This window comes from Solanum dulcamara, chromosome 6, assembly GCF_947179165.1.
Source record: "Solanum dulcamara chromosome 6, daSolDulc1.2, whole genome shotgun sequence".
Taxonomy (NCBI): domain Eukaryota; kingdom Viridiplantae; phylum Streptophyta; class Magnoliopsida; order Solanales; family Solanaceae; genus Solanum; species Solanum dulcamara.
In genome coordinates, this window is record NC_077242.1 from 46,889,546 (window position 1) to 46,916,184 (window position 26,639).

General features: G+C 35.0%; 1 protein-coding gene across 1 annotated transcript in view; it reads right to left on the bottom strand.

The window, feature by feature from the left end:
- LOC129891117 (exocyst complex component SEC3A-like) overlaps positions 1-26,639 on the bottom strand; it is a 51,314-nt gene that overhangs the window by 18,224 nt on the left and 6,451 nt on the right. The window contains exons 6-10 of the mRNA XM_055966376.1: positions 23,341-23,489; positions 6,061-6,178; positions 5,558-5,662; positions 626-727; positions 404-541 (exon numbers count right to left, since the gene is read on the bottom strand). Coding sequence (XP_055822351.1) covers positions 404-541; positions 626-727; positions 5,558-5,662; positions 6,061-6,178; positions 23,341-23,489 — 612 coding nt within the window. The remainder of the gene's footprint in view (positions 1-403; positions 542-625; positions 728-5,557; positions 5,663-6,060; positions 6,179-23,340; positions 23,490-26,639) is intronic.

A 26,639-nucleotide genomic window follows, 5' to 3' on the forward strand; every position in this document is an offset into this window, starting at 1 on the left:
TTTCACTTCATTCAGTAAACAAGCAAATAATTTAATGATAGGACAGTTTAATTTCCACCTTTTCTTGTCCAGTTTAAGTATAGAACATTGGCCCATAAAAAACTTTCAGGAACTTGATTCCAGCACTATCTAGACTCTATGACTGTGTATTTTGCAATAACTCAATCATTTTTATACCAGGCCAGGTCCAACTGTGGATTTCCCAATACTTCAAAACAATTTATTTACTCAAATCACTTCATAGGAACCAGTCATCCAAGCCCTGAACGGGCAAATTTGTACTTACCTTAACATATGCATGCATACCTACATTAACCTTATCTGCGTACTTTACATGCTGAAGCACAATAACAAAAATGAAGAAAAAAGAAAATGACAGAAAGGAATAAACAAGTGAACATACAGCTCTCATGTTTGAGTAGCTAGGATCCAAGTTAGGTGATTCAAGACCACGTAGAGCATTAGTTAGCCACTCACATGCCTCAATGTTCTGAGGCATTCTTGCCTCATCAAATGAACCACCTGTTAAATACGCTGCATACTACAAAACCAAGAATCAAGATGTGAAGAAAATTAATTTATTAGATCTCACCAGGACCTAGCTCCAAGAAAGATAGAGAAACACCTCAGAAGGGATGCGTAGTCTTTCAAGAAGACTATCAAGTTCCTCAATCAATGCCTTGTTGTTTACTGACTGCATTTCTAGCTTGTTGTTGCGGGTTTCTATCTGCATATTGTGAAAGAACCAACATTACATTAGCAAAGGAGGTCTACATTCAAATAATACTTACTTCCTGCATCTTTATGTGGCACCGTTTGACTTGGCACAAAGTCTAAGAAAAAAGGAAGACTTTTGAATGTGGTCTAAAACTGTTGAAATTTGCTTTCAGTTACTGCAGTAATTTATAGCATAATAAGTTACTTAGATTTAAGCTAAATTTGAATTTTGAATTTATGTTAGGTTGTTTTAGTTGTTGAAATTATTTAGCCTTTTAGAATTTTTGTTATGCAGATTTTCTACACATTATATTTTCAAATTGGCTATTTAAATCCCTCCTATGCATAATAAAATTAATGAGACTGTGAGAATTATTGGAGAAGAATATTATTGAATTGTGCTTCTACATTATTACACAGAGACGCTATTTATAGACACTACAATACAATCCTTTACCAAGTAGGTTACGATTTACTATTTCTATTAATATTCATATTTCTATTTCTACTCTAAGTAGGATTGTATATACCTAATTCTATTTTAACACTCCCCCTCAAGCTAGTGCATACAAGTCATATGCAAAGGGAGATTTAACTGAATTTATTTCTCTTGCGACCCCTAGCTTGTTACAAATGTAATTAATATGAGGACCGATGAGGGGCTAGGTGAGATATCTGCAAGTTGATCACTCGACTTCACAAAATTGACAGTCAATCTCAATGTGATTAGTCTTCTCATGAAATATTGCATTTGATGCATATTGTCAGTCAATCTTAATGTGCTTGGCCTTCTCATGAAATACTGGATTTGGGGCATAATATCGATAAAACACAGAGTGATAAATTCCTGAATTGCAGTATTGAACTTCCCAAACCAAGTTTGAGAAGATTGTTCCACACCATAGAGTGACTTACACAATTGACATATGAGGCTACCAGACTCCCCCTGAGCAACAAAATCAGGTGGTTGCTCCATATAGACTTCTTTCTAGAGATCACCGTAGTGAAAAACATTCTTAATGTCCAACTGATTAAAAGGTCAATGGAGAACGACAACTAAAGATAGAAAAAGGCGGGCATATGCTATTTTAGCCACGGGAGAGAAAAATATCACTGTAATCCAACCCAAATATCTGAGTATACCTTCTTCTTCTTCTTTTTTTGGCAAAAGTAAATCTGAAAGAAAAAGAAAACACTACAGGAGAACTCAGATCTCTCAAAAACAATGCAATGGTCACTGGAAATTGCTCAAAATCTGGTATAAAATATACGGAACGTCTCAAAATCAAGAGATGAGTAGATCTTAAACAAGAAAGTCACCGTAAAACTGGTTGGAACATGCTCGTGCACTGGATTATTAGATTTGATGGATGAAAGAGGTCACAATCTGAGAAATAAAATTATATGGATAGGATCGGAATGATGGCATGACCCTACTGAGAAATAGAATGATATGGGTAGGGTTGGAATGACGGCACAACCCTACTGAAAATTTGAAATTATATGTGTAGGGTCGGAATGATGGCATGACCCTACACAAATAAGAAAGTAGTCACCGGAAAGATGGCACGGTGCTACGCAAATCGGATATGAAAAAGTAGTCATCGAAAAGATGGCATGGTGCTACACAAATCGGATATGAGAAAATAGTCACCAAAAAGATGGCACTGTGTTACAAAAATAAGATATAAAAAAGTAGTCACCGGAATGATGCACGGTGCTACATAAATTAGATATGAGAAAGTAGTCCGAAAAAAATGCACAGTACTATGCAAATTAACTATGAAAAAATAGTCACCGAAAAGATACATGGTGCTACGCAAATTAGATATGAGAAAATAGTCACCAAAAAGACACACAGTGACCCTGCATTTTGCTAACATAATCATTGGCCAGACGGGCGGCATATATAGGTAATAGCCGCCCGCCGGTAGCGAAAACTCTTTGATTCTCTATCAAAATCATAGAGGCTCTGATAACATGTGAGAAATAATGGAAAAGGATATTATTGAATTGTGTCTCTATATTATTACACAGAGACCCTATTTATAGACACTACAATAAAATCTTTTACCAAGTAGTATACTATTTACTATTTCTATTCCTATTAATATTCTTATTTCTATTTGATTCTCTATCAAGACCATAGAGGCTCTGATAACATGTGAGAAATAATGGAGAATAATATTATTGAATTGTGTCATTACATTATTACACAGAGACCCTATTTATAGACACTACAATACAATCCTTTACCAAGTAGTATACTATTTACTATTTCTATTCCTATTTTTATTTCTACTCTAAGTAGGATTGTGTATACCTACTCCTATTTTAACAGAGACAATTTCAACCATTTTTTGTTGTTCTATCTTTTGAAAAAAATAAAACAAAAATACTCTTTAACCATTTGTGTGGCTATATATCATTTTATTAAGGGTAAAAGAGGAATTTAAAGTTAAATTGTCTTCAATTATAGAAATGTGACATTCTTTTGGAATGGACTAAAAAGGAAAATATGTCCAGATGGAGTATAATCATGGAATTGACTCGATTATTAGATTATATGTTTATAATCCTAGCTCATTCCCATTATGGGCAGAGCATATCTACTAATTCTTTGATTCCAGTTAGTAAAAGGGATCTTGAACTAAAAAATAGACCATAAAAGCTAAAAAAAATGATGCTTCAAAATTCTTTTTTTAAAAATTGGTAACAATTTATTCAGCGGCATAAAATTTTTTCTGGCATAAACCTAATGGCCTAAGCTTGTTATGTCCAGCATATTGTCATTATTTGACTTGTAGTCTTATCCTATTGATTTGGCTACCACAATATGATATAATATCTATCTACAACACTCTATTCCTTGATTAGTGGCCAATAAAAGCATGCTAAGATTTTGTTTAGATCACATGTGATTACTTGCTATTGTTGTGATGTTTTTATCATTTGGCTGCAGCCGATGAGCTTGGTTTGGCCTCAGTCTATGACCTTGTTTTGGCCTCAGCAGGCATTGAGACTGTAGGGTTCCAGAGTCTACAAATTGATTGTTATACAGTGCCTACGGATCAAGTAGACCTTGCCTACAGGCTGTGTAGACCATGCCTACGGGTCAGGTAGACCGTACCTACGGAACAAGCAGGTTGTACCTACAGGGTAGCACATATTGTACGGCCAGCATATTGTCATTATTTGACTTGTAGTCTTATCCTATTGAATTGGCTACCACAATATGATATAATGTCTATTAACAACACTCTATTCCTTGCTTAGTAGCCTATAAAAGCATGTTATGATTTTGTTTTAGATCAAATGTCATTACTTGCTATTATTGTGATGTTTTTCTTGTTTGGCTGCAGCCTATGAGCTTGTTTTGGCCTCAGCAGACACTGAGACTGTAGGGTTTCGGAGACTACAGATTGATTGTTATACAGTACTCACAGTCGAGTAGACCATGCCTACAAGCTGGGTAGACCATGCCTACGGGACTAGGTAGATTGTACCTATGGGACGGGGAAGTTGTAACTACGGGGTGGCACATACATTGCACCACAGAGCCTATGATTCGCATTGATTAACGGCACATGTACATTCGGACAATTCAGATCAGAGAATCATTGGGATCCACGTAGGGGGGGAATGTGGGTATTTAGCAACTGCTTGTGCTTGTTAAAACTTATAGTGATTGTGTGATGTTTGTACCTGTCGGGATTATGGAGGCTAGGTCAGGTTAGTTATGTGTCTATATTGTCTTGTTGTAGGGAGGTAAGGTATTATACTTGTGTTTCATCTCTGCCCTTTTTTGTTGAGTTACGTAGCTTTCAGTTTGTCTTACATGCTCGTTACATTATTTTGTACTGATGCCCCTTGTCTGGGGCTACTGCATTCATGCTTGCAGGTCCTGAGCAACGATCAGACACACCTACCGAGTAGCACAGCCGCCTATCCAGCTGATTGGTTAACTCCTTTCTTTCAGGGGTTTCTAGAGTCCTAGATGTTTGCTTGCTTTGTTGTTTACAGATTTTGGGTAGGTCAGGTCCTGTCCCATCCGAGTAGTGTATTCATAGAGGCTTGCAAACTAGTGTGTTGGGTTGTATTGCCATGTTATTGGCCATGTTGACCTTGTTTGTTGGTTGGCCGATGTTTGATGTATTGTATGGATATTCAAATGCTTTCAACTTTTGTATAGAGATCATGGCGGCTTTGACGGCCAATATAGCGTTTATGTTTTCCTAGATACCATGGTGGCCTCGACATCCCAAACAGGACTTGTGTGCTAGCTAGTTATAGCTTTTTATGAACTGTTGGGAGTAGTTGTTTTCTTTCTAGAGCTGTTGAGAGGGGCCTTGCCAGCCGAGGGCTTATTTTTAAGCCGAGATAGACTTGTTTGTTTTCTTGACTATGTGTTGCTTTCATGCTCCATTAGCAAGTGGTTCAGCAGGGTCGGCTCAAGCCTAAGTTTTGGCATTAGGTGTTAGTTGCGCCCCTTGAGTTTGGGGCATTACATATGTATTGTGAAAAACTTGGTCTTGTTGCAATTACAAGCTATTCAGATGCATATAAAGAAAGATCAACCCCATCCTATTTGTAATAATATACAAAAAGGTCACACACTTCTGCATATCCAAACTCGGTTTGAATCAGGAAGGGATTCATATTCCTTTTTGATTAAGTAGTTACTACAGTGTTGAAATCCATGAATTCTGGAAAGGAACTACAAACAAATTTTTTTGGTGGATGCACAAAGAAGAGAAAGAACTACGATTCAATTAACTAGAAAAAGAAAAATAAACATTGCTGGTAAGATTAAACAGAAGCGCTATGCAGAAATTCTTACTGATTCAATGTCTTCTCTCATGTGTCTAAGTTTTACATTAAAGATGCCCAACCATTCATCCATATCTTCAACACAGTTGGTGGCCGATTCAAGCCCATGCAAGACCTGGTAGGACCAAAAATTTAGGCACAGAAGCATACGTTTATCTTCATTAGAAAAATGGAACGATCGCCTCATCTTACGAAAGGCAAAATATGGAATGGTCACCTCATCTTACCAAAGGCAAGATATAAATGTTATACATAATCAAGTATGAGAGCGTACATATCGGGGAAATGTTAGTAAGTTGAATCTAAGGAACAGAGAACAAGACAAACTTTCCCTGCTATTGCTCTTGGCAGAGAAGAAGTTCATAACGAACGAGCCGAAAGTCTTATCAAAGTACATGGTTATCAATTGTCATAAAGAGGAAAACTGTAGCAACTCCTGAAAATAGAAACCAAATTCTTCTCTGACACTGGCATCAAAGCAATAAGAACTCTTCACAAAAACAAATGGGTCACCTCATCTATTAATGGCTCATTCTCCAAAATGGCATGCACATTAGCAGCTTCCAAAGCTTGAAGCTCTCGCTTCAGCCGCTCAGAGAATGCCTCAGCTTCACCAATACCCATTACATAACTGTAGAATTTGAAAGCAAGAATCAGGAAATGAATCAAAATAGTGCTAGGGTGAAACAAAGGGTTGTTGATTAAGAACCCGTTTGTATGGCTTTTACAACTTTGAAGTGCTGAAAGTTATTTTTATAAATAAGCAGTTAAGTGTTTGAATAAAAGTGATTAAATAAGAAAAATGATAGTGAATTTTAGGGTTAAAAGAATAAAAAGGGTAGTTTGGAAATTTAATTAAAATATAAGGAATATAAAAGTAATTTCCATGGTCAAAAATATGACTTTAAGCACTTAGAAAAAAAAAGTTAGGAATCCTAACTTTTTATTTTTGACTGACTTTAAGAACTTCATAACTTAAAGTTAGCATTAGGCAAACACGTCCAAAAACTAAAAAGGAGTTTTAAGTTGGTTTTGACCAACTTAAAGCCCATCCAATCGGGCTCTAAAAATAGCAACACAACTTAATAGGAAACTTTAAAATCAGGGAGTAAACAGTACAAACTAAAGGCTCGTTTGGGTAAGGATAAATATAAATAGTCTTGGGATAAAAATACAATTCAGGAATACAATTCTGGTGTCTTGTTTGGTTGGCAAGTTTGGGATAACTTATCCAACCATTTATAGCATAGTGATGGGATAAGTTATCCCATATATATGATGATATAAGTTATCTCACCTTATCCTAAAATAACTAATACCAGAATAATTAATCTTGAGATAACTTGTTCTCAACTAAACGACCCCTATGTGTTTGGCATGAAGGAAAACATTTTTCAGGATATTTTTTTTCAATTTTCGTATAGTTGGTTGGTCAAAATATTTTCTCTAAAAAAACTTACTTAAAAATATGAAAAATGACTTCCTCAATCAAAATAGAGAAAACAAGTTATACAAATGACATTGCAAGTTCATTATCTCTTCCCCTCCCACCCACGCAACACCCCCACCCCTTCCCTCCCCTTAACCATCCCAACTCCCGCCACCCCCAAACCTCCACTCTCCACCACATCTCACCCCATATTGTTTTGCTAGATAACATATAAATACTTTTGAGATATTATTTTTTTCTTACCTACCAAACATTACAAATTAAGATAGAAACTCACTTAGGCATGTTTGGAAAGCCACTTTGGTAAATGGATTTGGTGTAATTACATTGTCTGGCATTATAGTTGGCCATATAATTACTTGGTCAATAGGTAATTTGGTGTAACTGTCAGGGTATAATTACACTCTCTAATTCACAGGGGGGTTGTGAATTGCTGGTAATTACATGGTGTAATTACAAGCTGATTACTTTTTAATTTATTCCCTTTATTTCTATTTTTATTTTTTCATTTTAATTTATTTTTTTGTTTTTACTTTTTTAATTCTTTTTTATTTTTATTATTCAAATGTTTTCTAAAAATATAATTTTTTTATTTTATGTTATTTATATTTTATTTCCTTCTTATTCTCGATCTTTACTTGATGTGATTCCATGCAAATTTTAGTATTATCTATTTTTTTATCCTTATTTCTTCCATTAGCATAATTTTGTTACTATTCTAGTTTTTAAATGAAAGTAGAATTCATTGTTGAATAAGGTTATAGACTTATGTTTTTCTTTTCTTTTAAATCATATTTATGTATGTTGACACCCAACTTTGACCCTCCACAACGTTAATTAGTTATCGAGTTTCTTCAATTTTCAAACAATTTGAAATAATTACTTTAAAAAATCAAAATATTTTCAAGTTAATTTTAAAATAATTTTTTCATTTTTATAATTTTTGAATGATGTATATATTTTTATATAATTATTTATCTAATATTACCTCTTATGATTATTCGAAAGTCATCTTAAAAGGATTTTGTTTTTAACTAAATTTTTTGTTAATTAGTTTGGCTTAATCAATAGATTTATATTTTTTAGTTAATTAGTTTAAAATTAAGTTAATTATTTTACTTTGTCAAGATTAAGAAGCTCATTAATCAATTAATATTAATTCGTCCTATTTAAATTTTAGCTGAATTTCCTAATTAAACTTAATTTGGCCAATTTCTTAACTCAATGTGCCTAATTTTTTAATCCAATTGGCTATAATTGAAATTCATATGATCATTTGTTAAATTACAATCCTAGACAATTTTAAACCACATTCCCATCGACCCTTCCCATAACCCTAATATCAAGCCAACACCTTGTAATGACCCTCTAGGTCATTTTTGAATTAAAGCATTCATTCCATCATTTAGAGTGTTCCTGTAGTGACCCCAAGTCATTGATGACTTGCTGGCACTAACTGTTCGGTCGTCTGGTCGTTCGTTTGGGTTTTAGGCGCATTTTCCTATTTTGGAGCTTTTATAACTTGAAAAGTTGACTTCAGCCATATCTTCATGTAAACGATCTCAGAACGGAATTCTAATAATTCCATCAGCTCCGAAATGGCCAAATTAGGCTAGTAGCATGGTCGGCATGAGTACCGAGGCAATCGGTACGAGTTTGGGGCCATTTGGCGCTTTTGCCTTTGAAACTTGACCTATGGTTTGACTTGGTCAACAGTCTTGAAAAACAAGCTCAGATTAAAATAAAAGCAGATGAATCATTGTCTGAGCTCAGAACCTACACAACTGTAGTTAGCAAAGAGTGAGTACCAACAGCATGGTACCCAACAAGTAAACAATTAAGACTAAGCAAAGCTAGTAAAATACACGTAATCTTGCTACACCATCCAACCCCTAGACTACAACCTGTACAGAAATCAACCCAGTCTAAAGTTCTAACAGCACAATATTCATATACCTCAACAACAGTACAATTCAATTCACAAGTAAATCAGCATAATCAATAATACAAATTAGGGGAATATCAGAGGTAAAACCATCCACAATGGCAAAAGATGTATAATGCAACAAAATGCAATGTAATGTCACATATCGTGATGCATGTCTTCCCTAATGATACACATCCACTGATCACCTCAGACCAGAATCCATGGGGGCCTCACATAGACTATGTATTTGTCGGAAGAGAACTCACTATAACATCCACCGGAAAAGACCTCGGTCATAATATTCGCTGGAAAAGATCTCGGCCGCCGAAAAAGATCTCGGCAAATCACATCGATCGATAAAAATCTTGATCCTAATATCTAGTATCTCACTCATATCACTTTCTCAATCATCACAGATAAGTGTATGCACAAGTAATGAGTGAAAACAGAATGGATATTCACATATAATGCCATATAGTCCACAATCACCCAATTAATCAATATCATATCAACAACATATAAATATATCCAAATATTCACAACAAGCCAAAGGTTCTATCACATCGAACACCACATGTCATCTCATCTCAATTTTTCCATTTATTACCCCACTCTTTATCATCCAGTTCATTTGAATATCAATAGTTCTTAACACCACTTTCTATCAATACTCAACACATAAGACACGAATACATGATCCTACACGCTTTAGATAGGTTTAGAAATTCACTTGCCTCCACGCAAGTATACTTGACAGAACTTTTTCCACCCATAAGCTTATCATTTCAATGTCAATCCACTCCTTTTGGCTCATAACGAACTCACCAATCCCCAATTAGATCCTCAAAATACATGTCACCATTCAAATACATTAATTCCCCACCAAAGATCCACCATTATAATTTTCCTTATAAACCATGTCTAACTCCAACATTTGTAGTAACAACTAGCTGATTTCTCAAATGTAAATGCAACATCAAACTTCATTGCCCGAGTAGGTGAAACAACTGATAACATCTCAATAGCTAGTATTCACGCTTGCTAATCGATGTCTCTGTTACCATATATCACTAGTACCATACCATGAGATCCCGACAGATCCACTACTAAAGTACATCATATCCACCAAAGAGATTATTCCTAGATGGTCTACATCTTTCTATCCATTACGTAACCGCCATATATTACCAAAATATTTCAGTCTCCAGCCAAAAATGATATGCACCTTTTCGTAGGCTAGGTCGATAGCAAAAGCAACATAGCCCATAATCTCACCCAAGTAAAGATCGGTATCGCAGCTATAGACTTATCATAACCCTTCCTTATATACACCCACGCTATAAAATCGCCGTAAAAGTTTTGATTTTAGTTGGCACTACATTATCATCATAATACAATAAGCAAAATATTCCTTTGTGACGAATTTCATAGTCTGTAGTCCTCAAAGTCACAGTGCTCACCGCATACTCATTCCCCTAATTATATCATTCTTCATTGTCAAACCACTTCAGATGTCGAATAATCCACACCAAAGCTATTTTTCGTTGCTGAATAACTAACCAAACAGGTTGAGATGTTCATGAAGTCTCTTAATAATTATTCATCTTTCAATGTCATAACCTCGAAATATATCGTTGAACCACAACCCTATTGATCCCTTTTGAGTCGCAGAGCATTCCAAGTCTGACTACACATTCTTTCCATAATTATATCACTTCCGCCTTAATGCTAGATCTAACACTAACACCAAGCGATGACACCTTAATTGCTTACACGTAGTACCAAGCACAAATCATCGCTATAAGAGAGAGGATATAGTGAAACGATAGGAATTCGATCGGATCAAGGATGCACGATAAAGAATCAAGAAGTGAAAGTACTTTCTAACAGTCTTCATAACATCTCGAAGATAAGTACAAATGTCTCTGTACCAATCCTTGAGACTCTACTTAGACTTGGCTTATATACGTGAGACCTATAAACTTGGGCTCTAATATCAATTTAAATTTGGAGTTGAAATCAGCCCTTAAACCCCAATTTTATCAAAATCCATATTTTTGAGAAAATTCCCAATATTCGGATCTGAAACCCCGGCTTAAATCTGAAATACTTCTTAAAAAATATCTTACCAATGTTTAGGAAATTTTAAATATAAAATTTCATCAAAAATGGAGTTAAAATCAACCTTGAAATCCTCAATTTAGAAATCTTTAACTTTATGGGGAAAATCCAAATTATACGCAATTAATATAATGAAAAAAGTATATTTAGGATCCTTGTATTATGGTAGCCTCATTTTGGCATAAATTTGTTGATTCAATGTTGTAATGACCCTCTAGGTCATGTTTGAATTAAAGCATTCATTCTATCATTTAGATAGTTCCTATAGCGACCCCAAGTTATTGATGACTTATTGACATTGACTGTTCGGTCACCTGGTCATTCATTTGGATTTTATGCTCGTTTCCCTATTTTGGAGCTTTTATAACTTGATAAATTGACTTCAGTCATAACTTTAGGTAAACGACCTGAGAACAAAATTCTGAAGATTCTATCAGCTCCAAAATGGCTAAATTAGGCTAGTAGCATGATTGGTACGAGTACCGAGGTAATCGGTACAAGTTTGGGGCCATTTAGCACTTTTGCCTTTGAAACTTAACCTATGGTTGACTTTGGTCAATATTCTTAAAAAACATGCTTGAATAAAAATTCTGACAGCACGGTTAGCTCCGAAATGTTGAGTTTGGCCTAGAATGTCCCTTTGTTTGCTTTCCGAGTCTTTTGGTCTAATCCCGAGGCCTGTTGTGGAATTAGTCTTAAAATAGCACTAGGTGTGGGACCTACTTCTCATTAAAATGACCTCATACAGAAATTTTGAATGCGTCATTGAGTCTGAAACATTGAATTTGGTGGGGTAGCATATCTCGTTTGCTCGCACGAGGTTTTGAACGAATCATGAGCATCCGTCTGAGAATTTGACATGCTAAGTTCAGTTTTGCACAAGTTGGGTCTGGTGCCATCGCTAAAGAGACTCTTGGTCACTAAAGTGGCCAGGAATTCTAAAATGACCAGCCTTCTTGGGCGGGTGTCTCTTAAGCGACCTGGTGTCGCTAAAGCGATGCTCGTCTCTTTGAGGTGGTTGCTTAAGCGACCAGCGGGTGTTCACTTTTGCGACACCTAAGGCCCGTTAACTCCAAAATTCCAACATTTATTCTTAGCACTTTGAACTACAAATTTTCTTTCAATTCTTGGGAGATTTGGAGATTCAAAAGGCTAAGTTGCGTGGATTTTCTAGGGGAACTCAGTGGTGTGTTCAGAATTAAGATTTGAGGCTTCTCTTGAGGTAAGTTTCCCTTTTTCCCTGTGTTTCTAGTGTTCTTAGGCTATGAAGTTGATCATGAATGCAATGAATTGTGTTTCGTTTTTGAACACAAGCTCAAGTTAGCGTATGAAACCTCTTCTCGAAGTCAATTTCATAATTTATGGAGCGAGTCCCACAACTCCCAGCTTTTGACTCTATAATTGGTCAGTCTTTGAATTTGATAATTTTAGTGTCATAGCGACTATTTTAGCGTTGTGATTCTATTATTGATAGCGTGGTAGTATTCGAAGGTCATTCGGAAGGGAAAAGCTCCAATTCCGTAAGTTAGAGCATACGTGGTCAGCCTACAGGTAGGCTACGATTTTACCTTCTCTAGACTGAGCATGTTTAGACATTTGTATACTGAATTGTATAAGTTTGGAGGGGTTTAGGTATCGATCATGCTAAATTCATAGAATTCATGTCCTTGGCATTATTTTTGGGAAATTGTCGGACTGTTAAAGCATGACTCCTGTTATTGTTGGTTATCCCTACCCTTAGGTATGTGCTGTACCTTTGGTTATATATTTGGAAGTATGTTTGACCTTAGTCTAGGATTAGAGTAGTGTATCCTTAGACTTGCGCGATTTTGGTGTTGTTGGGCCTTAGAACTTCTCCGACGTCATTTTGGACAGATTAGCTCCCTGTAGATTGATATAGCAGACTCAAGTCTGATAGTCTAATTTTTACCTATGCAGTAACACAACTTTAGGAACCTTACCTCCATAATGCCCTATTCTCTTATCGATCTTGAATTGCTTGGCTCTTGATTTTGGAAGTCTTTTCGACGATTCTGGTTGGATGTGGTTCAGGCTGGAGTGATTCATTGATGGAGCTCATTTTGAGGGTACCTCCCTATGATGCTCGATTGGCTGTTGATCCTAACTCGGCCCGACTTACCTCAATTCGTGGTTCAAGTCCCCATTTCACTCCACCAGTAGGGTTCACACCCCTGCCTTGTTATTATAGCCTCGGTTCAAGTTTGTCACTCCTCACTTAGCCGTGGTTCGATCCCACCACCTTATTATCATCTCGGTTTAAGTTCGTCACTCTTTACTTAGCCGTGGTTCGAGCCCACCGCCTTTATACAACCTCAGTTCAAGTCCGTCGCTCCTCACTTAGCCGTGGTTTGATCCCACCGCCTTTATACAACCTCGGTTCAAATCTGTCGCTCCTTACTCACTTTGGTTAGACTTCTTAGCTACAGTCACCCAATTCAATTCTGTGGTCTAGCTTACACATGGTTCAAATCCACGATTATATGTCACCTAATTCAAGTTCGTAGTTGCTTTCAAATCTCGGTTCGGATCCCTGATCCTTTGATGAATCATCGGTTCAAGTCCTTACCTACTCTTATCTTTGGGTTAAGATTTCAGGCTTTTAGAATGCTTTGGTTCAATTCTAGAAAATTGGTGACATTTTTGGAACTTTATCAGATCCGTTCATTTTACTCCACTATCCTTGCTCCTGTAGGGCTTATGGGAGTCCGCTTAGGTTGCTACTGTTAGACTTGTGCACGAGCATACCCATCGGGTTTATAAGATCCCGGAGGATTTAGCTAGTTTTTTTTTCTTGGGTGTTGAGTACACTCGTGTATATACCTACATTTACTTCTTGCCCCATCTTTGGTTGTGGTTATTTTCTCACATTTCAGTTTACTTTTTCTTATCTTGCTCAGTCGACCTATGATGCCTGCTGGGTACCGTTGTTTTGGTACTCATACTACACTCTGGATTTGTTTTCCTGATGCAAGTCTGAGTACTAGCTATCGATGTTGATTCGAGCCAGCTACTGTCGTGATCGGAGGCGAGGGTGAGCATATAGCGTTCTAGATTTATCCGTCTCCCTCTATATATATTTTTTCTGTCTTTTGCTTTTTGAGATAACCCTATTTCTATGGTCCACTTTTGAGACTTGTACTCTTTTGTATTAACTCTGTACTTTTGACTTTCAAGTTTTGGAAGGGATTTTTTTTTATTTGTATATATTTAGTTTTTCTTCCGCCCGTTCATTTATGTTCATATTATCTCATTATTGTTTTTAGATTGAAATCGTTGCTCTTCTACCCTGATATTTCATTACTCGTATTTTCAGGATATGGGTCAGCTAGCCTACGGATGGATCATAGTAGGCGCTATCATGACCTGATAAATCAGATTGTGACACACCTACAGCAACCGAACTAAACACATCCATCAACAACTACAACAAAAATCCAACACCTATACACTACAATTTTCTACACCTCTACACTTATACAACTAACCGGCCCCCCCTCCACCCCCCTTTTTTTTCCATTCTACAACTTACAACACACATAACACACCATTGTCCACATTGATACGTACTATATACTCCATCAGTAGCCCACCACCCTAAAGCCCAATGCCAATACCCAATTCCCTAACTTAATTCCAGCATACATACCCCTATACGTGTATAGCTATGTACCCCAATTCATGCATACGCATCTTCTTCCTTACACACGCCCAAAGACAAACGCAGCGTACAACACCAACAACTCTTTCCCCACAAAATCCCTCAAAATCCACCGGATTTCAAGGTCATCCATCTCCCTCAAATCAATCTGGGAGCAGGTAACCCATCCCTTTGTCAGCCTTTTTCTCGTACTTCTCTTAATCCGTGGAATTTTGAATTCAAACAAGATCTTGAAGAAGATTTTTCTCTCTCTCAAATGGCTCTTTTGAAATTCAAGCACTATTTTTGGCTATAAATTGTTCACTTGTTTCCATTGACAAAGTGAGAAGGAAAAAGAGAATTCTCTGCTCTTATTATTTTTTTATTTACTCGCACTCGAAATTGGTGTGGAAATTGATCTTCTCAACTCGCTGTCGCAAGTTCGCTGCTCATAAGGAGGTAATTTTCATCCTATCTCCGTTTTTTTCTAGTTCCGTTTCTTACAATTTATTTTAGTGCTTATGTTTATTTTCATTTCTGTTTATTTTGTTGGTTTTGTTTCTTTACTTCTCTTATCATGCTTAAATTTTGTTTAGCTTCTTTGAGATAGTTAGATGTCTAGCTATTAATATGCGCATGACTATAACATTAATCTTCTAGTTTCTTGAGATTAAATGTTCAACAGGTTCTTCTTTACATATTGCTTTGTCTTAATTATTTTATGTAAGTCATGTTGATTTGGGGTTGAACTCTTGGTTTCAATATGGCTTTCCATAGTTAAAATAAGTTCCCTTCATGTGTGCTTTAGTTGTCGTTTCTGATTAGTTTGGACGGACTAGTATAGATTAAGGACGTGATTTGTTCGTAGTCTAATCTTCATGCTAACTCAATTTGCTTTCTTTTTGTTATCCCTATTTTAGCTGAGTTCATAAATCTGGAACACATGCTCTTAACCCGTTTAATGTATTATCGTCACATACCTTTGAAATTCATGGTATAGAATTGTTGGTTTCCTTCTCACTGCCTTCTTTAGATGCACATAACTAGAGATACAACTCATGTATCCTTCCATGTTGAATGTTTAGTCTGAAAATACTATGTCGAGTTTGTTGGTTCTAAAGTTCTCACCTGCTGTATTGTAAAGGTCTGCCTTTGTTTCGCCTTATGTTCGAATAACCAGTCAAGCAATAGCCCTGGTTAGCTAAACTTTGCTCTCTGATTGTTTTTTCCTTTCCACTATGCTCGAGATATCATTATTTAAGCTGCTCGAATTTAATGAGCCTTTTTATCCCGTAATCCTCTCCATTTTGTTTTCTGTGAATTTCAACATATTAGAATCTATTTATTCGTTTGCATTCTCATGTATTATAGGGTATTTTTCTATAATAAGTATACAATTCTCTTGATCTAACGTAGCGTTTTGATCTATTAAGTTGATCTTTAAACTTCCTAATATTATAAGATTGAATCAGATTTACATGGCACTAAGATGAATTTAAAAGTATGTAATTGAACTTGGCTAGCTTTATTAATTTAAGAGTATCATATGACCTTAGTTTTAAGTCTCAGAAATGCCTTTCTTCCCAGATCAGTATGGTTATGCTTACATTGGTTAAATTCCTCTTGTCGAATTTGTTCCAGTTATCAGTTTTGGGTCAACTTCTTGATCAAGTATTGAACTGCTATAGAATTACTTTAATTCAGGTCATTATTTCATATGGTTTGAGTCAGTTTCATGAGAACTAGTTTAACCTATTTTCTCTCTTCTTCTTTGATCTGATGACTCCCCCTGAGTGTTTGATTACTCTAGTTTGTTTAAGTAAACATTCGATGTTTTTTTGATATTTCTTAGTTCGCCGTATTGTTATTAGACTCATGCCAATGCTCATCTTTTTCTTTCCTTTACATTAACTCTCACGTTCGAGTCCAATTGGATTCACTATCTCCGTCGTGTCTGGCTTGACTCTCATTCCCAGCATTATTTCCTTTCCGAGTCAACCCTTTCTGACCAAAAGAAGCAGATTGGAGGGAAAGCTTAAGTTTAATCCCTCAAAATTTCACAACCATAAAAAATGTGCTTACTGCCCCCATATCAGTCCAGTGCGGCAATCAGGAACGAGCAGGAAATAGGCTTGAAACCCAATGTAATTTTGCAGCTGCTACAAAGACTTCAGTCCGGACTAGACCCAATCTGAGCAGCAAGTTTCAAATTTGTTACTTTATGTTGCTTTCTGTTTAAATTATATATAGATGATTACTAACATTTAATCTTAACTTAGATGAATTCTTGAGAGATTTTTTAATGGTCTTTCTTTCACTATTTTGTTGCTCATTTACTTTAAGTATTTAATTTTTAAAATCTATTTAAATTAGGCAATTTAAGCTTCGAGACTAACTTGAGAATTATTCATATTCTTTCATAGTTAGTAATTAGCTTGAAATTCACGTTTATGAGTTTGAGCTAATCATTTAGTTCAAAATCTTGACTTAGACAAATTGTTAAGCTAGAAATATTTTGACACTAATATTTGAATTATTTCATTTCTTGAAATAGTATGAATGTGTAAGTATCAACTAATTTCTAGTTACTTTTAAATAAAGATTTTCACAATTAATTCAACAAGTCTCTTTCACAATTAGCCAAACTTTTTAATCCGCCTGTCAATCGCATGTTAGCAGATCAGGATCATTTGAACCCTTACCCGAACTCTGGTTTATTAAAGGTTTTATTTAAAAATTACCTTTTAATATATTTTTTCTTGTTTTTTTCTAAAATTAAGTGACGAACTCTCTTTTCTTTATTTTTAAAATAATAAATAGCCAAGTTATGGAACGTTTTTACCTAGTTTAAAAACGGGTCGTAACAATGTACGTTTTGTTGAAATTTGATATAAGAGTATTAAGTTAAATTTTTTGTTTTGAATTTAGAACTTATGTTATATTTTCAGTTTATTTCACATTGCAACCTATTTCTTTTAGTTAGACTTGATAGATTATCTTTTTATAAAATGTTAAAATAATTTTATGACATTATATTTATAATATTATTCTTTTTGTCAAACATGCATTTCATGATGTTCATAGAAATTTTGTATTTTCAATTTTTATGATTAATTTAATTAAAATATATTAATTTAAAAAATATAAATCAATTATTTTTTATAATATTAGTTAAGAACCTATGTTTTTAAATTAATATATTTTCAAAAGGAAATATATATCTTAAATATTTAATTTAATATATTTTATAAAAGCCCTTATTTGTCTAATATAAATTTTTAATTTTAGACAATTAATTTTTATAAATTTAATATAATTTTATGATTATACTTGTGCAACCAAACAGTACACTCGTAACTACACTGTAATTTCATTTTGGCAAACAAACAGATCATCGTAATTACTAGGTTGTGTAATTACTCGACTGATAATTACCATCTTAGTAATTACACCAATTTCAATTACCAGGTGACTTTCCAAACAAACTCTTATTTTCCAATAAAACATTTTCCGCCATACCAAACAAGTGTCTGCTAATAGTGTTATCTACAGCAACTTAGATTCTCCAACTAAGAAAAACAACGATAGCCAACATGGTTATTTAGAATAGTATTAGATGACTAATCAAGGTTGAAAAAAAAGCCAAACTAGACTTGAAGTATATGGTCTTGATAGATGAAGAGGTATTTAAAATACGGAAAAGGGTTTGATATACCCCTCAACTTTGTCATTTAGAGCTAAGATGTAAGACTTCAAAAATTTGGGAAGTCCTAAAAACAAGGAACAAAGAATGAAATCTCAGAAAAATGCATAAAGCTGGCACCAGTGATGACCACGGAAGGCCATCACGTGCTGTGGTAAGCACCATGCCTCGTGGTGAGCGACCGTGGTGGTAATTCAGAGACTCAGACCTAGAAGGAAAGGACCACGCCGAGGGACCATGGACCGTGGTGAGTACCACGGGCCGTAGTGCCCTCTCTGGTGACTCCTCCCCTACAGCCTTAGAAAACACTCCAAGAAAAGGACCACGGACGACCACCACGGGCCTTGGAGCTCTTCACTAACCATGGTTTGTTTTCATGATGGTCACTTTATAGGCCTCTTACAGGACCTGAACCACGACCACGTTTCACAGGTTGTGATGCCCTCCATGGATCGTGAAGATCTCCGTGGAGGAAGTTTAGAGACTTTTGCTGCAACCCCAATATTTTTCCCTCTAAGTCAATCATCACGGGACACCACCATGGACCGTGGTGAGCACCATGGGCTGTGAAGGGTTTCCATGAAGCCCTTTTCGACAAGATTTAAAAGGGGCATTTGGGTCTTTTTCTGTGTTTTAATATTGAAGTGTGGTCGTTTTAGTGACTGAATTGACCCTATCTAAAGATCTTAAACCTTCTGAAGTCCTCATTTCTCACACTTAGACTCAAACACAAAATTCCCTTCCTCTCAGGTCCTCCCAAGGGTTTCAAGAAAAGATAGGGTTCCAAGGTTCTTCAAGTCTCCATTACTTTCAAGCTTGCATTAGGGTTTCATTCCCCAAGGTATGTGGGTCTTATTCATGGGTTCTTCTACCCATGGAGCCCAAGTTATTTCTAAACTTAATAGTTCAATTTCAAATGGTGAAATCTCATGGATTTCTATATTATGATTCCAAATGCATGGATTGTTGTTTATTTAAAGTTTATTTATCTATCTTAGTCTATGTTGACTCTTAATTGCATGAAGTTGATGATTTTATTAAAGGTCCTTATATGAAGGCATGAAAAAGGGGTTTCAAGGTGTTTTCGGTGGGTTGTTTCCAAGATATATAAATTGATGCATCTCATTCCTCTCATGCATGCTAACATTGTTTTAAATCATTTAAAGGTTGAAATGAATAGAACCCACCCAGTTTTACTATGTTCTCAATGAAGTTGAATTGAAAGACTTGACTCCAAAATGAAAGTTCATGAAAGTAAATGTTTATGATTAAAGGGAGTCTTATGAAATGAAAGAATGATGAAATGATCATGAAATGATATATTCCACTTGTGAAAGGCCAATTCTCACTTATGTGAATCACATGAAAGGTTCTAATGACCTATTCTACCGAATGATGTTTTGATGATCTAAACTAGGTAAATGACTATGTTCTTATTATATGAACTATTTCGTGGGATTGACTTAGCATCGAATGAGGTATTGAGGTGAGATTCGGTAAGAGAATCCTAGTAGCAACCCCTTGTCTCATTAACTATGCGCCAACTTAGGAGCCCTTGTAGGATTAGGCTAGTGGATCCACAAATAGACCATAAAGTTAAAGTTAAAGAAATGAATAAAGTTGACGGAGCTCTCCCCGACAAGTAGTCTCCCCATGCCAACGTAGGGGTTCATATTGGATTCTATGTAATAGATCGCATGGTCTTAAATGTCGGTTACGGTCATCTTCCCAGAAAATGAATGTTTAAAGGTTATTAATACGATTGATTATGCCTGCATTGCACTATGTTTCATACTACATAAATGCTCTAATATTTCTTTAATGTTTATGCATGCCTACATATTTAATACATTCAAAGTACTAATGCATAATCTATTGCCTACATGATATTACCATGTAGGGACCGACGTTGATCCACACTCACCTCCACGTGACTAGTTGACTACGTTGAAGGCTACTATTTTGGTGAGTTCCCATATTTCGGGAACAACACCCTTTTTCTTTTCTGGTTCATGTTATGTAAAGACCTTTAGATTTCCTTTTTGGTACTTTTGACACTCATTATGAGGGTGAGCTAGGGACATGTCTAAGTCCGCACCCCCAAGTCTATGATGTAGAGGTATAGTTGGACATGTAAAAGTAAAGTTGGACTATTTTGGTTCCCATTTGAATGTTCCCCTTAGTCCTGTTTTCCCCTTCTTATTTCCGTTGTTATTGAATGTCATTACCTGTGAAAAGCTAGATGACTGCTAAGAGACTTGGATGAGATACCTCTGGTGTCTATTTGTCGTGTCACGTCTAGGCCCTAGGCTTGGGTTGAGATATAATATATCTATCGTCACAAAAGTGGCTCACATATACCCCTATTATTATTAAAAAGGCTAACATATACCTCTATTGACAAAAGTGTCTCAAATATACCATTTTTATCCAACGACAAATGAAAATGAAAATTTTATTTTGAATTTTATTTTTTGATTTTTTTTTTGAAAAATCATATAGGGGCATATATGATACTTTTCATAGCTGTTTTTTTAATTTCTTTGACTATCATTATTTGAGTTTCTTATTCTTATTTTTTATTCTATTTGTTAGTGTAAAAATATGAGAAATAAAAAGAAAGAAGTGTGAATGTAAAAGGAGAAAAAGTAAGAAAAAAATTCAAAACTAATTTTTTCCAATTATATTGCAATTTTTCTTTATAAGAAAAAATTCAAAACTAATTTTTTCCAATCATATTGTAATTTTTCTTTATCTGTAAAAAAAACTTGGGGCATATATGATAAATTTTACAAAAAGATTAGTGAAAAAATAAATTTGACCATCAAAATAATAAATTTAAATTAATTGTTGAATCAAAGAAACTAAAAAAATGCATGTGAGAAGGATCAAATATACCCCTACATTAATATTTATTTTATATAATAGTTTTTAAAAAATATATTTTTTTTCACTTCCGTTAGAGAATGTGAGTCATTTGTGTAACACAAGGGTATGTATGAGCCACTTTTAGGGGTGTTTGGTATGAAGGAAAAATATTTTCCAATTTTCTCATGATTGATTGATTTGAATGTTTTAGAAAATAATTTTCAAATCAACTTATTTTCTTCAAATTTTAGGAAAATGACTTATCTTCAAAAAATAAGGAAAACATTTTACAAAACTCTCTTCCAACCTCAAATTACAATTTTTTTCTTATCTCACCCCATACCCCGACCCTCCCCTTGTACACCCAAACCAGCAGCTCCCCTCCCCCCCCAAAATTAAAATTATGAAAGCTTGTTTTTGAAAAATCTTTCAAATTTAATTTTTTTTATTTTTTACCCCACCCCGACTCCCCTACATCCCCTACCCACCCACCCACCTGCAAAATAAAAATTAAAAGAAATTATTTTTTAAAAAAGTTTCAAATCCTGATTTGAAAGTCAATTCTCGAGGCGGGTCCAATCAGGGTCCCAATTCGAAAGCCAGAGTCGAGTCTCAATTTGAATGTCGAATGTTGGGTCAGAAGTCGAGTTGGGTTCTGGTTCAAAAGTTGGGTTCCGCATCGGATATTAGGGTCGAGTCCCATTCAAGTGTCGGGGTCAGATCTTGGATTGGTCGATGGTGTTCATGTTCGGGTGCCGGGGTTGGGTCTGGTCTCAGGGTCGGATTTTGAATTGGCTATCGAGGTCTTGTCTTGGTTCGAGTGTCGGCATCTGGTGTCGGGTGTCGGGGTCAACTCCCAGGTCAGGAATTGGGGTCGAATTTCGGATGATTCATCAGGGTCGGATCTTGAATCTGTCCTAGGAGTCAGGTCCTGGTTCGGGTGTCGAGATCAGGTCCGGAATCGGTTATTGGAGTTTATTTACATGTCAGAAACTATTTTCCTAAAATGTATATTTCTACACTTTAGCCAAAAATATAAGATATTTTCTGAAAAATATTTTTCATTCACCGACCAAGCAATAGAAAATATTTTCCACTCAACAACCAAACATGAGAAAGTAAATTAGAAACAAATTTGTTTTTCAAGAATACATTTTTTAGAAAAACATTTTCCTTCGTAACAAACACTCTGACAAAATTAAGGGGTATATCAGATCCTTTTCCCTTTTAAAAATATAAAAGTACATGATTCTTCAATTTTTCATAGCATGGAGAGTGCAAGGCATTGCGAGGTAATTTCTATCAGCAACTAGCTTGACTGATGCAAGATAAGTTCAGCAGTAAAGCAGTTTGCAGGTTAAATCAACCAAAATGTAGGTTCTCTGTAGACACAAAATTCAGAAATTGTATTGGCATATATTACTACATTCTTTTGTAAATTGAGCAAGAAGTTAAGGTTGCCAGACCAATTGTAACCAAAAATTTACACACTTATTTTACAACTCTCAAGTCTTGCATTCATAGACATATGCACATTTTGTAACCAAAACTTCAGCTATTTGTACTCGTATCCGCTCTTCAGGAATTGTTTCCTAATTATTTCAAGACAAAACTGAATCCACCATAAACTTTAAGTCTACCAATTAATACATTGATTAGACATGGGACCACTGCTTGTACACCATTAGAAATAAAACACTAAAGAGACTGGAGGGCGCTAGACACAAAACAAGGTAGATAGTTATTTATATTCAGAGTACTTTAAGATAGGTTTCTCAATCGTTATTCCACTTAAAAATTTATGTTCTGTAAATCTACTCATCTAAAAGAAAGGAATCTGTCTTTTGAAGTAGGTAACACTCCTACCTACAGCCCGTAGTTCTATAATGCATGAGAATACTTTCTTTTCTAAGAAAAAATAAGTCATAATACTAGCCAGTTCCCTCCATGACATGATAAAGTCGTGGCAAGAGGTCAACTTAAGGGAAGCAGACATAAGCATTTTCGATTTTGAGCAAAAATCGGCACAATGAAACGTCAAGAGAAGTGGGAAAGAGGTTACATACGTGCCTAACAGAGCCTCCATGTCCTCTTCCTCTGCTTGAGATACGAGTTCTCTTTCAACAGTTACTGTCATCTCACCTTCTTCTGCTACAGCAGTGACCGGCCCATCTTGAGGATTAGCCTGTTGCTTGGTAATTGCTGGAGTATTTTCCTATATAAATTAGAATTACATAAAATACATCAAGCAATAGCTTTTATTTTAGTTCCTGTTTAGAAACATATCATGTTGCACAGACTTGCGTGCGGGTGTCCGATACCGGTGCGGATCCTCTATGACCTAAATTTTATGATTCGAGGATATGGATTCATGTGTGGATATGAGTGTGGGAATTCGCCTAAAAGGAGAGTTAATAAAACCTAAGTTATGAGATATCAGGTGGAAAGCTCGAGGAAAAAATAATGATCAAGAGGAGAATCTTGAAAGGAGATAAAGGGAAAGGGAGTGCAATAGAAATTTATATATACAAGGTATTCCATTTTCTTCAATTTCACCTTACGTTTTGTTTTGATTACATAAATCATTGAATTTGTCCAAAATTTCTCCCTCGAATTTGGTCAAAGTATCCAAAACCCATTGATCAGATCCGGTACAGATCCCACACCCACGTCGTGTTGACACAGGTGCAGCACCAAATGTGAAGAGTCCGATTAGCAAATAACTATTTCTAATGTAAAAAAAAAAGGAAAGTGTTTATCTTCAATTAAATAGTGAATATGCATATGACCTTCAAAGACATTCTAACTGGAGGAACAAGTGACAACACTTCATTTATAATAACGAATGACTGTTTGTTTTACCACTAGTTTCCTTCTTTAACTAGTAGAGAGTTTCCAACTGCGAATTTTATAAGAAAACATTCATAAACGACTCTGGATACTTAAGCGAGATTAATAGAGAGTTTCTTGCATTTAAGACTACTAACAGATAATAATTGTAACATTAGAACTTTAAAGGGTACAACAGGCAAAAGGTTGTTCCAGGTGTAGTGACCTTCCGTAAAGATTTCCCCATGCATTTCACCTTTAAAAGAACTTTTTCTTTAGATAAGAATCTCAACTTTAACAAACACATTTGTGATCTTCCTTCTACAGGTATAAGGCACAAGAACAAAAGCTAACTAGCTCTACCAAATATGCAACTGATAATATAGTTCAGAAGAAGAAAAATTGACACTAATAGAGTCCATCTTCAGCAGCTAGACAATACATTTTTATGCTTTATAAGATAATGGGGAGGTTCAACACTAAATTAACAAAAGCGGAAACATTTGGGATATTAACAGGAAGACAAGAGGCAAGAAGTTGATCAAGGCCACCACTTAGGCTTCTCTAGTTCATGGACAAAACGGGATTGAAGTTTCAGTCATATAATCATGGCATTGGGAATAAATAAAAATATTGGTATCTCAAGTTTTGTATATGCAGAATTGAAGGTGGGATTAAATTTTTATGGAAAATATATACTTTTTGAGGTAAAGGTAACTGTGCACTCACAACAGAATTCATCATCGAACAAATGATGAGCATAGGCCACTTACAATCTCATCAGAGCATAACAAAAACTACCCTACGGGAGATTACAAATTTTCCATGAAATCAACAAAAAGTTCTATATCCCTACCATATCTTGTTTACACCAAAAATAAAGCCTGAGACAATTTATTTTAACATTCTGAATGTAGTTTCTCTTATCTTCGAAAGCATCTTGCATTTCTTTCTTTTCACAAAGCCCACCAAATGCATGTTGGGATTAAGAGCATGTTTGGATTGACTTAAAAGTTGGTCAAATTAGATTTAAATTATTTTTTAACTTTTAAAAGTGTTTGACAAATAAAAAAATAATTAAGATAAGTAAAAATTTATAAAAAGAAGTCAAAAGTTGTCCCCCTCCCTCCACATACTTTTTTTTTTTTGCTTAAAAGTAATTTATATTTGACCAATAATTTTACCTTTTGTATCCCTATAATTTATATATTATTTTCCTCCTACTTTTTCTTTGCTATTTTTCTTCTTTTTCTTGGACTTTCTTTCTTTTGTTTTCCCCCTTTTTTGCTTTCTTTTCTTCAGCTTTTTTCCTCTTTTTTTTTTTTTGGCTCTTTCTTTTCTTCAATTTTTTTCTTCTTCTTACTCTTCTTTATAATTTTTTCTTCTAAATTATTTTGTCCTTTTTTGTTTTTTCTCTTTATAAATTATGTGGTAAAGAAGAAATATAGTCTAATATTTATAAATATAATTAAAAAAGTATCTTTACTTTATAATAATTAACATTTTATAATGTTTAACAACTTTAAGGGTATTTCAAACATTTTAATAAAAAAAATGTTTAACAACACTTATTCACCAAACACATCATTTTTTTTTTTAGTTACAATACTTTTATTCAAATACATAACTATTTATTTTTAAAATATATTTCAACATTTTAAAAAGTTACTTTTTAAAAGCCATTTTTTAGTATCCAAATAGGCTCTTAATTCCCACCAGTCTCTCCAAAGTCTTTTCTTCCTATCTCCTTCCAGCTATTCAACGTCTTTGTGGTCTTCGGTACTACCTAGCACACACCAAGAATACATAAGAACATGTTTCACATCTTTGCAGTTGTTTTGAAATGAAGTAACAGATGCCTATTGAATTATGCATCTTGTTCACACATGAAACACCTTGTTGAAAGAAGTTCGTGTGATGATATTTCTTCTCCTCTCAGTTCATTCATACCATTCCACTGGCACTCCTTTAATTCTCTCGATGTCAAAAGACTTAAAACCTATCGCAAAGTAGATATATACCTCCATTAGAGTGGAGGAAGGTTTAGGACAGAGAAGGTTGGAGATGGAGATTTTCGGTGATCAGGACCCCAAAAAGGAGAGATTTGGGTGGATCTATGTCAATTCGTGGGAACTTCCATAATCTCATCGGTTTTTTACTTCGCAATAACTCGGGATTTAATTCCATAGAGATGATAAATCTTTGGCCTGTAAATTCAATGAATGAATATTACCTCTCGATGATCTTGAATCAGATCAATATCATGAATAACAATATCTGAACTATCAAATCAATTCGTCGTCGAGAATTGAATAGTATAACATAAGAAGTTTTTTAGCATGTATTATATATTGCATAACAATTAATTCCAAAATAATTTACATCATAAGGAAATTATGCTTAGGCAGAAAACAATTTTCTAATATACCAAATTAGGCTTTCGTACAGAATATCACATATATACTCTTTATATGAAAAAGAGTCATTATGTGTAGATTAAGATGGAATCCAGCTAGTAGTTGCCCTTTCCATGTCA